General features: G+C 36.0%; 2 protein-coding genes across 2 annotated transcripts; one reads left to right on the top strand and one right to left on the bottom strand.

The window, feature by feature from the left end:
- Nucleotides 1–29: 29 nt before the first annotated feature.
- LOC138333868 (putative amine oxidase [copper-containing]) lies at nt 30–8,376 on the top strand. The gene is given in 4 exon segments (XM_069282509.1): nt 30–2,876; nt 3,565–5,648; nt 6,607–6,723; nt 6,726–8,376. Coding segments are annotated over 4 exon segments (2,451 nt in total). The 5' UTR covers nt 30–2,854; the 3' UTR covers nt 6,954–8,376.
- A 5,214-nt stretch (nt 8,377–13,590) lies between these two features.
- LOC138332703 (uncharacterized) lies at nt 13,591–14,040 on the bottom strand. Its single transcript, XM_069280694.1, has one exon. It carries the CDS (start codon nt 14,038–14,040, stop codon nt 13,591–13,593), a length of 450 nt encoding a protein of 149 aa, XP_069136795.1.
- Nucleotides 14,041–16,826: the final 2,786 nt, after the last annotated feature.

Genomic DNA, 16,826 nt, shown 5'->3' with positions numbered 1-16,826 from the left:
GGCATATTTCTAATATATCGTCCATGCAATGGCGGGAAAACGGACACATACCTATTCATTGGGATTTTATGTACTCCACTGCCCACATGTTACATCCTATTTATGAAATTAAACAACTGTGCACAATGAAATACTTCCGAGACCCTTCCACTTCACATAATTGTAATGACCGCCGTATACACATTTAGTAGCCAATCACCGTCGCTTCCAGTTATATTTTAGGCAACATAGGCAGGTTTAGCGGACAAATTTATGCTGGTCAATAATCCAATATGGCAGCTTTAATTCCGGTTTTAAACTTAAGTCAATATTTCGTTTTTTGATATGGACCAAACCTGGAACGAAAAAACGGTGAAACGATTTTCTGTAAAACGTCCATTTCCAGTTTCGAAAAAAATCAAGTTCTGGAAGGCCAAGAGATATTTTATTGGGCATGTAACATGATGGGATAACAGTCTACCAATTTTGGAAACATGAATTACCTTAAAGTGAATAGTCGGGCAAAAAACCCGGTCTAAATGCGTTCATTAGCCTTCAAAAAGTCCTTGCTTAGGTTGTCCAGTATTGACCATTAAAATTATGGAAAAGCCCCGTGTAATGAATAATAACTCTTTGAAAGCGATGCTGCGCGGAAATGTCAAATAGCCAGCCGGGAGGACACTTAATTATTCCTCTTATATAATTAACTTCTTAGCATACTGAGTGATTTTGACAGGATATTTTCTTTTTCTATTTGATAAGAAAATATAGGAAATAAAAATATCATTTTTACCGACTTCAGTCTACTTTTTCCCGATTATTCATTTTATTTTTTATTCAACGTCACTGGCGACAAGAAACTAAAATCTTTAATGTCATGATTTTCTTCCATATGTATATCGGTAAAGGGTTGAAAACGGTAAGCGTGAAAAAGTAAAAATTTCTAAGCCCTAATATGGGTAAAATAATTATTTACTCAAAAAATGTGCAATATTACTCATTTGATGATGAAATACCTCGAAATTCTGTTTACGTCTTGATCAACGGCTAACTTTACTATAAACAAAAACACCAATAAATAATAACTCTTTGAAAGCGATGCTGCGCGGAAATGTCAAATAGCCAGCCGGGAGGACACTTAATTATTCCTCTTATAAAATTAACTTCTTAGCATACTGAGTGATTTTGACAGGATATTTTCTTTTTCTATTTGATAAGAAAATATAGGAAATATAAATATCATTTTTACCGACTTTAGTCTATTTTTTCCCGATTATTCATTTTATTTTTTATTCAACGTTACTGGCGACAAGAAACTAAAATCTTTAATGTCATGATTTTCTTCCATATGTATATCGGTAAAGGGTTGAAAACGGTAAGCGTGAAAAAGTAAAAATTTCTAAGCCCTAATATGGGTAAAATAATTATTTACTCAAAAAATGTGCAATATTACTCATTTGATGATGAAATACCTCGAAATTCTGTTTACGTCTTGATCAACGGCTAACTTTACTATAAACAAAAACACCAGGTCCAATTTTAAAACTTCAAAAGGTATATTATTATAGCCCACTTTCATTTAGATTGCTCTGATAGGATCAAACTTGATCATATGGCATTGAATAAGTTTGATTTTTCACAGAAATTGGAAGGCGAGGGAAATAACCCTTGAGAGAAGTAACCCCGGGGAAATAATCTTATTGAAGCAAAACAGGTGACCGGACCTGACTTCGCCTGCAACTTCAACCAATAATGGCAACGATGCTGCTTCAAGTTTGTTACGACAATGATGCTACAAACAATAAAAATTCTATAAGAAAATGTGCCGTATTGTCATTATGGCGTATTTCATAAAGTCAGGGCATGAAGTTTATCACATTGTTTGTAGTCCGACGGATTTAGGCAAACATCTTTACGAGTAACTTTTACAAGATATTAAAAAATCTTGTTAATGTTGATTTTAACAATGGATTGGTTTAAATTTTGTTCGGTGTAATATATCAATTGTGTTCCTACATTTGTATGTAACGGGATACAGATAGAACTGTCTCTCTGGAAAGATTTATTTTCGAAAATGAATTTTTCCAAGGAGAAAATTCTAAATGTATCCCTTCACAGATTGTAAAAGTTATTTATTTTGTACAAATTGATATCACGAGACAAATATGCCATCTGATACCCAATTTTACCTTTTAGTACATACCATAAGGTGATTTGGACCACAATGCAATCACATGATCACTCACACTTCAGACGGTTGTCAATACAATAGTACATAAAATGAATATTTAACATTTTATTTGAAAATCACAACAATCTCTATTCTAACCTCTGGCTAACTTTATGCAAAAGCATGTTCAAGTTGCGGCCGTCATAATGATATTTACAAACAGCCGGCATTTCAAAGAAAAAGTACATTTCATAATTCATTATGTTGTTATATAAAGTTGATAGTATGTTACTGCGATTTATATGTCATTTATTGATTATTGATGTTCTCTAAAGAGAAATTTGATTGAGAAAAAAAAAATGAAAAAAAAAATTATCCTGTCAAAGTCAAATTGTCCTATCATCTCATTGTGCAAAATAAAAAGATTTTCAGCAAAATTTGCAGCAATAATTCTGGTCGCAAAGTCACTCAGCAATTTTAATTTGACAGGACAGTTACTTTGAAAAAAAATAATGTGTGTGAATTAAACATGTATGCATATGAGACAAAAATGTATCAAGTGTATGTTCGTGACAGGAATGATCTTCCATTAATGTGATACCATGTGCATCTGGTAAAAGATACAAGCCGTAAGGTAGTATCGATTAGCCTCAGGTTTTGAAGGAATTGTTTTTCTGGTCATTGAATTTTATATCAATATATATTATGGCTTATGAGATGCTCTTGGGTAAGTATTTATATATATTACAAGTTGAAAAATGTGAGAAGAACAATTACTAAATTTAGTCAAGTATTTTGTTATGAAAAACCCCATTATAACTTTGTTTACAGATGGACAAACTTATCAACCAAAAGAAATTTTCAACAATTGTTTAATTTATTGTGTGGCTGCTTGTTTCATAGGTTCCTGCATTTGTTTTAATATTACACTTTATCATACAGTGTATAAATCAACAAGTTAAATAAACATTTACAGACACCTATGCTATCAATCTGTTCTGTACTTTGCTAAAGAAGGTTAGTGAAATAGATAGTATTTATTATTACCTCAGTGAAATTGTATGACTTCTATAATGACATTGCTTTCTCTCCACATCAGGGTCTGAGTCCGAGACAAACTTGTCAAAAAAGGACAATGTTTCTCTCCTTAATTGCACACCTAAGCCTAATTAGTTACACTTTAATTCACAAAGTGGCGCTGTCGTATTTTATCACTACATAATTCGTTTGATTGTACGGTTTTGATGCATGAAACACCGGTGACAATTTTTTGAGACTCATGTGTTTCACTATGAATTATTTAGATAACTCTCCTCACATGCCACGTGTCAATCTATATCGCTTTTGATTTCTTGCACTAAGCAATTTCTTTTTAACTTTTAAATTTCTTGATAAGACTTTTCATTTCTCTCCAGCAAATACCGACGTAGATAAATACAGGCGATCAACAGAAAGATGGCGATTACTGGCATTTGTCCTTCTTCTGTGTGTTCTTGGTTTATTGGTTGGAATTATCATCATATCATTTGTCAAGGACAAACAACTTCAGGACCAAATGACGCCAACATGTTCAGGTAAAGAGGACATCAATTTAGAAGAGCCATCCGATCCGTCAGTTTTCCACGACCTTACAGCAGTTGAGGTAGGAGGGCTCATTAAATATCTTCATTCACAAAGGAGCCTTAATCTGGTCGACCCTTCAAAGGCAAGAGTCAACAACAGCTATGTGTATCTGGCAGAAATTTATGTTCCTCCTAAGATGAAAGTCCTCGATTATCTTGATAACAATGGAGTGAAGCCTGAAAGGGAAGCAATGGTCACAATATTCAGGGGAGATAAACGTCCACCTGTCGTCGAAGAGTATTTAGTTGGTCCTCTTCCGAAACCAAATTATTTGAAAGAAGTTCCGGGGCGGCGAAAAGATATTCCATTTAACCTTCGGCCGCTGACTGGACCAGAGGTAACGGCTGAAATAACGTTCTTAGAGGAAACAATCCACCAAACTTTATACGACCTGGTTTTAGAGAGCTTTGGTGGCAAGTTAAGAGACTGTGGCGACAAATGTTTGATCATGCAGGTATCAACACCGTTCTCTCCAGCAGTTTCAGGGGTTCCCCTTGGGAGGAAAACTTGGTTTACTATGCTACGTAATATCGACTTCTTCATTTTGCATCCTTTGGACTTTGCTGTTCTTGTAAATTTTTATCAAGACACTCAAAATGTTGAGGTTGAAGCGGTGTGGTATAACGGTCAATCATTTAGCACCTTCGAGGAACTGGCAACAGGTTATGCTGACGGCTCTGTGGAGAAAATTAAAGTCCCTTATCCAGTGGAAAATGACAACACATTTTCATCACTGAAAAGACGTGGTCCTGAGTTTCAAGAAGGATTCAAACGAGACCCGATACAATTTGAGCCTGATGGGAAGAGATACAAAATACATCACAATCACGTGGAATACATGGGGTGGCAATTTTATTACCGAATGGCAACCGTTTCTGGACCACAGATTTACGACATCCGCTTCTTGAATGAAAGAATTGCTTTCGAAATCAGTCTACAGGAAATTGTAGTGCTTTATTCTGGTTTTAAACCAGATCAGATGTTTCCAAATTTTTTCGACAGTTTCATGCTGATAGGTTCCCAAGATAAAGGACTGGTACCAGGGATTGACTGTCCTGCCCACGCTACATTTATGGATACTTCGTTTGTACTCGAGTCATCGAAAGAACTGGTAACATTCAAGAACACGTTTTGTCTGTTTGAGCAAAATACTGGATACCCGCTGAGGCGACATCAGTCATATTCCACAGATTACGGCGGGTATTTTGAGGGAATGCCAAATGTAGTTCTAACACTAAGGTCAGCCTTCACGGTAGTGAATTACGACTATATATTTGATTTCATCTTCTACCAGAACGGGGTTGTGGAGGTGCGTGCAGTGTCTACGGGGTATATATTAGCTACATTCCACACAAAACAAGAAGAACCTTACGGAGCTCAGGTGCATGATCAAATTAACGGAAATCTTCATACCCATCTCTTTAACTTCAAGGTAGATATTGACATTAAAGGAAAAACAAACAGATTTGCAACCTGGGACATCACGCCTTCCTCGAGACCAAATGACTACTCCGCAGTGCAAAACGCTCAATACCACATGACGAACTATTCACGTCAAGTCAAGCAAACAGAAGAGGATGGCGCCTATAAATTCAATTTTCAAGCGCCCAAGTATCTTCTGTTCTATAACGAACAAGAGAAAAACGCGTACGGAAATCCCAAAGCCTATCGTCTTGTCAACAATGGGATGGTTAAGCAGCTCTTCGCGGAGAACGAAGGAAACGAGCCAGCGGCCAGCTGGGCGAGGTACCAGGTAGCAGTCACTCAGTACAAAGAATCCGAAAGGAGGAGCAGTTCTGCTTATGCCTACATGGACTCGTCCGATCCCGTGGTTCAGTTCCAGAGGTTCATAAACAACGAAAGCATCGAAGACCAGGTTTTATTATTTTTGCACTTTTTTCTGCATCCAATGCATTTGTTTTTATTCAAAGGGCTATGAATGCTCTTATTATATATATATATATATATATATATTTACTATTAATCAATTGATTTCGAACTAAATATAGAAACATTGGATGCTATTTTTATCAAAGATGCTCCACCGCTAACAACTCTTTTTCTATCAAAAACAGGAGCAGACGATTTAATATTTTTCTTCAGTTACAAAAGTTACTTACTTTACACCATGACCATCATTGAAATGTTTGAGCTTCTAATTTTACTTCAAGATTAAAAAAATAAAAAATTGTTAATTGCATCCGGAAAAAAAAATCCCTGACACTGTGTCCAAAAGCAAAATAAATTCTTTTATATTATCTTTGTGCTAATTAGACATATGTATACACGATTAAACACCAATTATTGCTAAAATGGTAGGTATCGTTTATGCTCTGTCGGCGGTGGAGTATCTTTAAGATAAATACATTATAAGCATATGGTTTCATTCATAATATACAATGTATAAGGCAGATAGAGGTGATGGCTGATTTTAGCCATGTCGCATTGCAATTGGCTGGTTGTCGCATAACGATATGAAATGACCTGAAATATTTTTCAATTTGATTTATAAATATACAAAGTTTATTTTATTCAGTAATTGTTTCTATACCAGATAACAACAATGGTCTGATTTCCATTGCTTGACACGTTATCTAAGTTTTATAAAATGACAGATTACTATTACAATCGATTACCGATCCAACGCCCACCATAAGCGAACTTGTGCAATTTTGTCAAGTAAGAAAGAATAATTTTACAGTTTATATGTGCAAATGTCATATTGTCAGCCTTTGCCACTTTGCGAACATTTTTCAATAGCATTCATGATTTTTACCACTGAAAGCTGCACAATGTTCGAATGGGATACGGTAACCATAGTTTATGTATTACAGGATTTGGTTGCCTGGGTAACAATGGGTTTACACCATATCCCGCATACTGAGGACCTTCCAGTCACACCCTCCCCAGGAATGGGTCTCACTTTCTACCTCCTTCCTTATAATTACTTTCCTACCTCCTTCCTTATAATTACTTTCCTGAAGACCCCGCCATGGCTTCCAAGAGTTCTGTCCGTATCGAACTCAAGGATAAATCTAAACCACAAGACGGAGTCCGGGTTATAAAATACGGACCTGAGGAGGAGAAGCAATGTGTAGCGAAAAAGAACTCTTACTTTGACATGTTAAAGAAAACTTCGGGAGTGATAGTGGATGACGGAAGTGGTTCAACAGCCATTTAAATGTCATATTATTTAAAACCATGTAACCATGAGGCGACTGTTACATAAACTAGTGATGATGTTAGTAGAGCGGCATACGGCCAAAAATGAAAATCGTTGATTTATTTTAATATAAGCATGAAACGTGGCATACAAGTAGTTATGGCTATTTAAAAGTGAATAAGGGCAGGAGCCATCGCAAAAAGTGCCTATCTACCGTATATTTTCAAGATGGCCGCACTAACAAGCGGAATTTTTAACAAAAGCATGGAACTTGTCGTGTGAGTAGGCAAGATAACTAAAAGTAAAATAAGATTTAAACCGAAGCCATTGAAAAAGTATCTACTTTCGGTATTATTCAAGATAGCGTTCATTTCCTTAGACAAGATATTCTAGAAACTAGCTGTCATTTTCATCGACAATGCCAGTAAATGTAACAAAAAAAGTAAAAGTAAAAACAGATTGCAGTTAAAAAAAACATAGGCTAATGCTAGTAGGCATGATAACCAAATAGAGAAATAAACCGGGAGCCATTGGAAAAGTGCCTACTTTCGGTATTCTTCAAGACAACGTTCAGTTCCAAAGGCAAAATTAGTTTACTTTTGCGTATGCAATACAGCAGAAGTAATAAAATAGCAGACTGAACTTTTTGATAAAAGAATGAAACTTGGCATGCAAGGAACAATGAGTATAAGAAATTTATTCATTATTTTTCAAGATTGCCGCCTTTTTGCGAGATACATTTATTTTTAACTCGTGATATAATATATGCAAATGAACTTCCACCAGATTCTTGGATATCAGATATGCTTTATATAGCTAAATTACTGAAAAGTGTATGGTGGAGGAGATGTCACCAGAAAAGTTAATTAAATCGTTACTATGCCCAAATGGTATGCCACATGTTAATTAGCAATTTACATAATTTATGCAAATGAATATTAACCTTCATTTTCTTTAATCGGTCAAAAATGATAATAAATAGTAACACCTATATCGAGTAAGGAAGCCATTGAAAAGCGTGCTTTTCCTTTCAATAGACTTGCTTCCCAAAAATATGATGAATATGTCTTGTCGGTCCCTGTCAACACATTTGAGTTTTTAAATTTTCAAAGTAAAAAACATTCCCAAATACCAAGTGAAAACGCTAATTTTGCGTTGTTGATGATGTCACAGTCCACGGATGGGTAAAATCACACGAGGATCAGAAAAATCCGTAAAGTTTGCGTTGTTGATGTCAGAATTTACACCGCGTGCATGGGTATATGTGTGATTTAATTACCCACATGTGGACTGTGGCATCGACGTAAAAATAATCGGATATACCTGGTATTTGGAATTTAACATGATGGAACTTTGAATAATGTACCGGTTTTTTTTAATGCTGCTTGCTTGGGCGGATGTATTTAATAAATGTTAATAAATTTGAGGAAACAAGTGATAATATTCATAGTCAGACTGTATCTTTAACCCATTCTTTCAATATGGTGGAAAGCAATTGAACAGTAATGATTGTACTTACGAGCAACTTCTAAGTTTACTTCCAACAGAATCCATTGTTGAATTAGTCCATGAATATGATCAAGATGTATAATCAAAGTATGTTATCATTGAGTTTGTAAAGTAATCCAAAGTTTTCTTGATAAAATTCTCACAAGTATATGTTCGGTAGATGTCTGTGTTACTTTACAAAGGGCTGACGAACGTGATGGCGCGCGCGTGTCACCACGATCTACGCGTGGCATTCAGTGGGACATTCGTCGCACCTGTTGCACTAGTTTTGGGAAAGTAAGTTTCCGGAAGAACAGGTCGAGCGCGTATAGATATAATGTTCAAATGCTACATCAGGCTAATAATTATAATTAAGTTTGACTCATATCCTATCAAAATTGTGAAAATTATGCTCACAAATGTGTTTTTTCTTTATCAACTATAGTAAATTTTACCATCTCCTCAGGGAAAAATCTGAAACAAATTTTTATAAAGGGCCTTAAAGTCGGGCAAAGAAAACCAGTCTAAATGCGTTCATTGGCCTTCCAAAAGTTCTCACATATTAATACGACGGTCAAGTTCTGCTGACGTGTCCCAGTTCTGACCATTGAAATAAAGAAAAGTTGAAAGCATTGAAAGCGAGGCTGCGTGGAAATGTAACCACGGACATAGTCAGCCGGGAGGACGTTAAAGGATTCCTTTATTTGACGAGAAAGTTTATTTTTCTATTCCATAAGAAATTATACTGGATACATTCACACCATTTTTATCAACTTTAGCCATCCTTGCCCGACTGTTCACTTTAAGACCTTTCAATCTATGAAGAGTATTTTGAGTATTTCAGAAGAAGATTTTTGACCTCTTTTGTCCCCACCCTTCTGACCCCAGGGGGTCAGTCAGGACCAATGTGTAGGTGATGTAAAAACGGGGCAGCTATCGTCTTAGTGGCGGCTTTTTGTGTAGATGTGTAAGATGAATTTGAAAGTAAAATTATCGCTCTTCCCAACGGTAGCACTCGTTTTTGTGAGGACTTGCTAGAAATGTGATTTGGTAGCCGTTAGAGGTGGGGGCAGAAAATATGTATCGGGAATCTTTACACCCTTTTCGTGTATAGTACAAAGCAGAGTATGTTTTTACCGATTTTTGATCTAGACCCCTAAAACGTCTAAAATGGTCTAAGGACACTCTGGTTGGTCCATAATCATATAAACTGTAACTAATTCTGAGATATCTGTGACACAAACAAACAAACCCAATTTAATAAGAACATCGCAATACTGAACTGAATCCATATATATATTTGTTTACTGTGTTATAACTATATTCACCCTCTTTACTTCAGGGGTTACTATCACTGACGTTATATCAACTCCTGGATTCGGAGGCAGTTCAGGAGAAAAAACACTGATTAATCATAGGCCTGTATGGATGAACTCCATCCTGCTTGATTACTATAATTTAAATCCTCATACACTAGGCCATACGGCTTTAAACTTTTGCTTAAACTATCTTTTTTGTAGGCTAAACCCACACACAGATTTATAGAGGACACGATCTCAGTATCAACGGAGAAAATTTATACCCTCACACACTATTCTATGTGTTGTGGGTCTTGTGACCTCGTTATCTCCCAGACTATGGTGTAAGAGGATCGCACAACAATGTCATCAGAATACATAGTCTAGTTTTACAAATTTCTAGTCGTATATATTTGCATATCGTTTCTGTCATCTAAAACTTCAATTGTTACATACCAGTGTTGAAGTATATCTGACATCATCGGAGGCTCATATACCTGTATACAGCCTATTAATTATAATTCTGTAGGGAGAGGGCTTATATAAGTGGGAAACCTGTGTCCAATCTCATTGTATATAAAATATTACGATAAAATGTGTTAAAATCAATGAAAAAACCAGCCTATTTACAATATTACTGCCTTTCAGCACCCAGCACAACATACACGCAACACACCGCATACATGCACGGGAGGCCGTCCTTATATATGACCATAGCCGTTCATAGGACGTTAATTAATCAAACAAACAAACAAACAAACAAACGCACGCTGCGTTTGAAGTAAGACAGGCAATGATAGCTATGCATCATAATGCCATTATTTGGTTGCTGTAAGTCCCAACAACATCTAAAATTATCTAAAGTCGATTTATCTATCTATTTCATTGTGCTAGCGTGACGTGAGTTTGATAGGTTTTCTTTTGGGAGGCTGCAGCATATATCCTTGTTGTAGCGCCTTATTTTTCAAATAAACAAAAAGAGGAAAAAAAGAAACCTGGATTGTAAACATTATATAGTGATATCTTAAATTACAAAAATCTGCGGTTTTCCCGTGTCAAAATCGTTTTAGAACATTGTGCACATACATTTTATGAAAAAATGTAGATTTCTAGGCGATTTTTACTTTTCACGGATTTTAATCGAATCAGCGTCCATTACTTCATATCAGATATGGAATTTCCTTTTCAAATGCCATTATGTGATATGCATATTAATTACAAGAAGAACGGTGGTCATAGAATACCACCCTGTGGAACTCAGCATCTGGGTAATGCGGAGCATATTGTGACGCCGTGACCTCATCGGGCGCGTCTCGAAAAAGCTTTTAACATTTTATACCATATAATCTAACACCTCTCCGTTGTCGGACGTATGTAAATGTCTTAGGAAAAAAAAGTCCATCGATCTTATTAAACTAAGACAGCTATTATTTCATGATGTCAAAAGTAAATGCCACGATACATCAGCTATATGCTCGACCTATGGTGACTACAAGATACAAGTTTTTTTAATGTTGGATATTGAGTAATATAAGAAACAAAATTAACTTTGTAGTACCATTTCGTTATTTCGCTTCATAAAGACGATACTTATCACTTTGAAAACAGTCAAATTTTTGAAGTTTTATTTCATTTATTTTAACTTAAATCATCACTGAAAATCTCATTTCCTGTTCTCTCTTATATATTTGCACTTGTTCGATATACGTGTATTTTTGATAGTTTAGATAAAGGGTTTGTAACATAACATGGCCTTTGTTTGTTTTTTTCAACGAAAACCCTTGTTCTTCAAAAGTAAAATACATCATTTGGTTTTGGTTTTGTTTTAATTTTACGTCCTATTAACAGCCAGGGTCATGTAAGGACGTGCAAGGTTTGATGGTGGAGGAAATCCGGAATTCCAAGGAAAAAACCACAGATCAGCGGTCAGTATGTGGCAACTGCCCCACATGGAATTCGAACTCGCGACCCAGAGGTGGAGGGTTTATGGTAATATGTATGGACAGCTTAAAACCAGTCGGCCACCGCGGCCCCAAAATGCTCTTGTTACTACACGTATAAAAATGTACGTCAAAAGGTACATTCTGTCGACTCCCTTCAGCCGCTGGAGTTTACTGTACACGTATTATTGCGCTAGCTAGGTAAACTAATGAAAATTTTAAAACTATATACTGGATGCCAAGCATAAGAAGCATTTCTTTATTGTAACTACTTATTATAAACGGAAAGAAATTGGTTACTTTTTAACAATCTATTTACACAAATGTGTTGATGTAAAAGTTATGAATTTGAGAACTTCTTTCTGGGGCGTAATCGGACAATTAGGTGGTGATATCGCTCTGGTATGAAAAATATTTGAGTGGTTCCACACAGTTCCACTGTGAGGTGCACGTGGTATAAGATGACAACGGCTGGGGAATAAATTACCTCGAGCGTGTCCCCATTACTCAGTGACTGGAGCCAAATAACTGGGACAAAAATATACTCAACTTTATATATCAAATATATATATTCCATGAGCCACACAAACATGATACTAAACTCACGTCGATAAGATAAATAAATAAAAGCATTTAAAAGTTTAGGGTTAAATGAATAAATTGTCAGAAAATGTTTTTCGAAGCTTTTCAAAGATGCCAAAGAATGAAAGAAAGCTAACAAGGCTAGCTGGATGTTTCACGCGGTGTCGGCCAGGACTATTTTTTTCTCTGAGCTGAAGCATCCGTGCACAAATTTTTTCACCGTGGACGTAGGTGTGCACATGTAACCCGCCGCGTTATAGGAAGTGCTTGACCTCTCTGATCAAAAGGTATGTCTTTAAATGGTCAAAATTAATATTATTTTTCGCTATCGTCATTGTTTAACTTGCATTTTTGTTTGCGTTTGCCCCATTCAACCTTTAAAACAGAATGTATAGCTTTTAGATTGATGCACGTACTTTTATGAAAGCTTGTCCTTCAATTGTAAATTAGCAGTTATATCATATATTACTTCCAGGTCACTTTTAGCTTAATTTGTCTGCAATCAGGTCAGCGTTAACTTTATTTGTCTGTAATCAGATCACTTTTAGCTTAATTTATCTGTAATCAGGTCACTGTTAGCTGTATTTATCTGTAATCAGGTCACTGTTAGATTTATTTATCTGTAATCAGGTCACTGTTCGCTTTATTTATCTGTAATCAGGTCATTGTTAGATTTATTTATCTGTAATCAGGTCACTGTTCGCTTTATTTATATGTAATCAGGTCACTGTTCGCTTTATTTATCTGTAATCAGGCCACTGTTAGATTTATTTATCTCTAATCAGGTCACTTTTAGCTTTATTTATATGTAATCAGGTCACTTTTAGCTTTATTTATATGTAATCAGGTCACTTTTAGCTTTATTTATACGTAATTAGGTCACTATTAGCTTTATTTATATGTAATCAGGTCAGCGTTAACTTTATTTGTTTGTAATTAGGTCACTTTTAGCTTTATTTATCTGTAATCAGGTCACTTTTAGCTTTATTTATATGTAATCATGTCACTTTTAGCTTTATTTATATGTAATCAGGTCACTATTAGCTTTATCTGTAATCAGGTCACTATTAGCTTTATCTGTAATCATGTCACTTTTAGCTTTATTTATATGTAATCAGGTCACTATTAGCTTTATCTGTAATCAGGTCACTATTAGCTTTATCTGTAATCAGGTCACTATTAGCTTTATCTGTAATCAGGTCACTATTAGCTTTATCTGTAATCAGGTCACTATTAGCTTTATCTGTAATCAGGTCACTATTAGCTTTATCTGTAATCAGGTCACTATTAGCTTTATCTGTAATCAGGTCACTATTAGCTTTATCTGTAATCATGTCACTTTTAGCTTTATTTATATGTAATCAGGTCACTATTAGCTTTATCTGTAATCATGTCACTTTTAGCTTTATCTGTAATCAGGTCACTATTAGCTTTATCTGTAATCAGGTCACTATTAGCTTTATCTGTAATCAGGTCACAATTAGCTTTATCTGTAATCATGTCACTTTTAGCTTTATCTGTAATCAGGTCACTATTAGCTTTATCTGTAATCGGGTCACTATTAGCTTTATATGTAATCATGTCGCTTTTAGCTTTATCTGTAATCATGTCACTATTAGCTTTATCTGTAATCAGGTCACTATTAGCTTTATCTGTAATCAGGTCACTTTTAGCTTTATATGTAATCATGTCACTATTAGCTTTATCTGTAATCAGGTCACTATTAGCTTTATCTGTAATCAGGTCACTATTAGCTTTATCTGTAATCGGGTCACTATAAGCTTTATATGTAATCATGTCACTTTTAGCTATCTGTAATCATGTCACTATTAGCTTTATCTGTAATCAGGTCACTATTAGCTTTATCTGTAATCATGTCACTTTTAGCTTTATTTATATGTAATCAGGTCACTATTAGCTTTATCTGTAATCAGGTCACTATTAGCTTTATCTGTAATCATGTCACTTTTAGCTTTATTTATATGTAATCAGGTCACTTTTAGCTTTATTTATATGTAATCAGGTCACTTTTAGCTTTATTTATACGTAATTAGTCACTTTTAGCTTTTTAGGTCATCTGACCCGAAGGGTCAGGATGACCTATAGTCGTCATGTTTCGTCCGTCGTCATCCGCCGTGCGCCGTCCGCCGTCCGCCGTGCCGTGCGCCGTGCGTTAACGTGCGCCGTGCGCCGTGCGTTAACTTTTCACATTTTGAACTTCTTCTCAAGTTCTACCAGTGCGATTTGGCTGAAACTTGCATGAAATGATCCTGCCATGGTCCCGACAAAGTGTTGTTATTTTTCGGGTCGATCCGAAATCCAAGATGGCCGCCAAAGTCGCCATCTTGAAAACACATTTTGAACTTCTTCTCAAGTTCTACCAGTGCGATTAGGCTGAAACTTGCATGAAATGATCCTGACATGGTCCCGACAAAGTGTTGTTACTTTTCGGGTCGATCCGAAATCCAAGATGGCCGCCACAGCCGCCATCTTGAAAATACATTTTGAACTTCTTCTCAAGTTCCACCAGTGCGATTTGGCTGAAACATGCATGAAATGATCCTGCCATGGTCCCGACAAAGTGTTGTTACTTTTTGGGTCGATCCGAAATCCAAGATGGCCGCCAAAGCCGCCATCTTGAAAACACATTTTGAACTTCTTCTCAAGTTCTACCAGTGCGATTAGGCTGAAACTTGCATGAAATGATCCTGACATGGTCCCGACAAAGTGTTGTTATTTTTCGGGTCGATCCGAAATCCAAGATGGCCGCCACAGCCGCCATCTTGAAAATACATTTTGAACTTCTTCTCAAGTTCTACCGTTGCAATTAGGCTGAAACTTGCATGAAATGATCCTGACATGGTCCCGACAAAGTGTTGTTACTTTTCGGGTCGATCCGAAATCCAAGATGGTTGCCACAGCCGCCATCTTGAAAACACATTTTGAACTTCTTCTCAAGTTCTACCGGTGCGATTTGGCTGAAACTTGCATGAAATGATCCTGACATGGTCCCGACAAAGTGTTGTTATTTTTCGGGACAATCCGAAATCCAAAATGGCCGCCAATGCCGCCATCTTGAAAGCACATTTTGAACTTCTTCTCAAGTTCTACTGGTGCGATTTGGCTGAAACTTGCATGAAATGATCCTGACATGGTCCCGACAAAGTGTTGTTATTTTTCGGGTCGATCCAAAATTCAAGATGGCCGCCACAGCCGCCATCTTGAAAACACATTTTGAACTTCTTCTCAAGTTCTACCGGTGCGGTTTGGCTGAAACTGGCATGAAATGATCCTGATATGGTCCTGACAAAGTGTTGTTATTTTTCGGGTCGATCCGTAATCCAAGATGGCCGCCAAAGCCGTCATCTTGAAAACACATTTTGAACTTCTCAAGTTCTACCCGTGCGATTTGGCTGAAACTTGCATGAAATGATCCTGACATGGTCCCGACAAAGTGTTGTTATTTTTCAGGTCAATTTGAAAACCAAGATGGCCGCCACAGCCGCCATCTTTAAAACACATTTTGAACTTCTTCTCAAGTTCTACCAGTGCGATTTGGCTGAAACTTGCATGAAATGATCCTGCCATGGTACCGACAAAGTGTTGTTACATCTCTGGTTGATCCCAAATCGAAGATGGCTACCATGACACTATATCTAATTAACTTCCTACATGTTAAGGCCCTTTGGCCTCTTGTTTGAAAGAAAATTTGTTGAAAGAAATTGAAAATGATCCTGACATGGTCCTGACAAAGTGACACCATATGAAATTAAATTTACTATTGCCAAGGTAGTCAGATGACCGTTAAGGCCCTTTGGGCCTCTTGTTTGATTTGTAATCAGGTCACTGTTAGATTTATTTATATGTAATCAGGTCACTGTTAGCTTTATTTATCTTTTATCAGGTCACTGTTAGGTTAATTTGTCTTTAATTAGGTCACCGTTAAATTTATTCATGTATAATCAGGTCACTTTTTAGCGTTATTTTTCTGTAATCATGTCACTGTTAGTTTTATTTATCTGTAATCAGGTCACTGTTAGCTTTATTTGTCTGTATTTAGGTCACTGTTAGCTTTGTTTATCTGTAATTAGGTCACTTTTAGCTGAATTTATCTGTAATCAGGTCACTGTTAGATTTATCTATGTGTAATTAGGTCACTGTTGGCTTTATTTATCTGTAATCAGGTCACTGTTAGATTTATTTAACTGTAATCAAACCTCTGTTAACTTTATTTATCTGTAATCAGGTCACTGTCAGCTGTTTTTTATCGATGATATATATTTATCTTTATTTTTTTTAAAAATATTTATCATCTTTTATCAATATATTTTGGCATGCAATGATTACATGATATATTTACTGTTAAAGATGCTCCACCGCTGACAAATGGTATTTTGTCACTATCAAAAACAGGAACTGACGATTTAGTATTTTTCTTAAGTTACAAAAGTTACTTACACCATTACACCATTACCACCATTGAAAAATTTTGAGCTTCTTATTTTGCGACTTCAAGAAAAATTATATAGAAAATTTATTAATTGCAATCCGAAAAAATTCCGCAGCATATCATCGATATATAA

This window comes from Argopecten irradians, chromosome 10 (assembly GCF_041381155.1).
Source record: "Argopecten irradians isolate NY chromosome 10, Ai_NY, whole genome shotgun sequence".
NCBI lineage: Eukaryota > Metazoa > Mollusca > Bivalvia > Pectinida > Pectinidae > Argopecten > Argopecten irradians.
Note: the sequence above shows the minus strand (reverse complement) of the source record. Positions and strands in the feature narration are given on the sequence as shown.

Excerpts from the sequence above, each read along its gene's own strand:
- LOC138332703 (XM_069280694.1), bottom strand. The coding sequence starts at position 14,040 with ATGATTACATATAAAGCTTATAGTGACCCGATTACAGATAAAGCTAAT.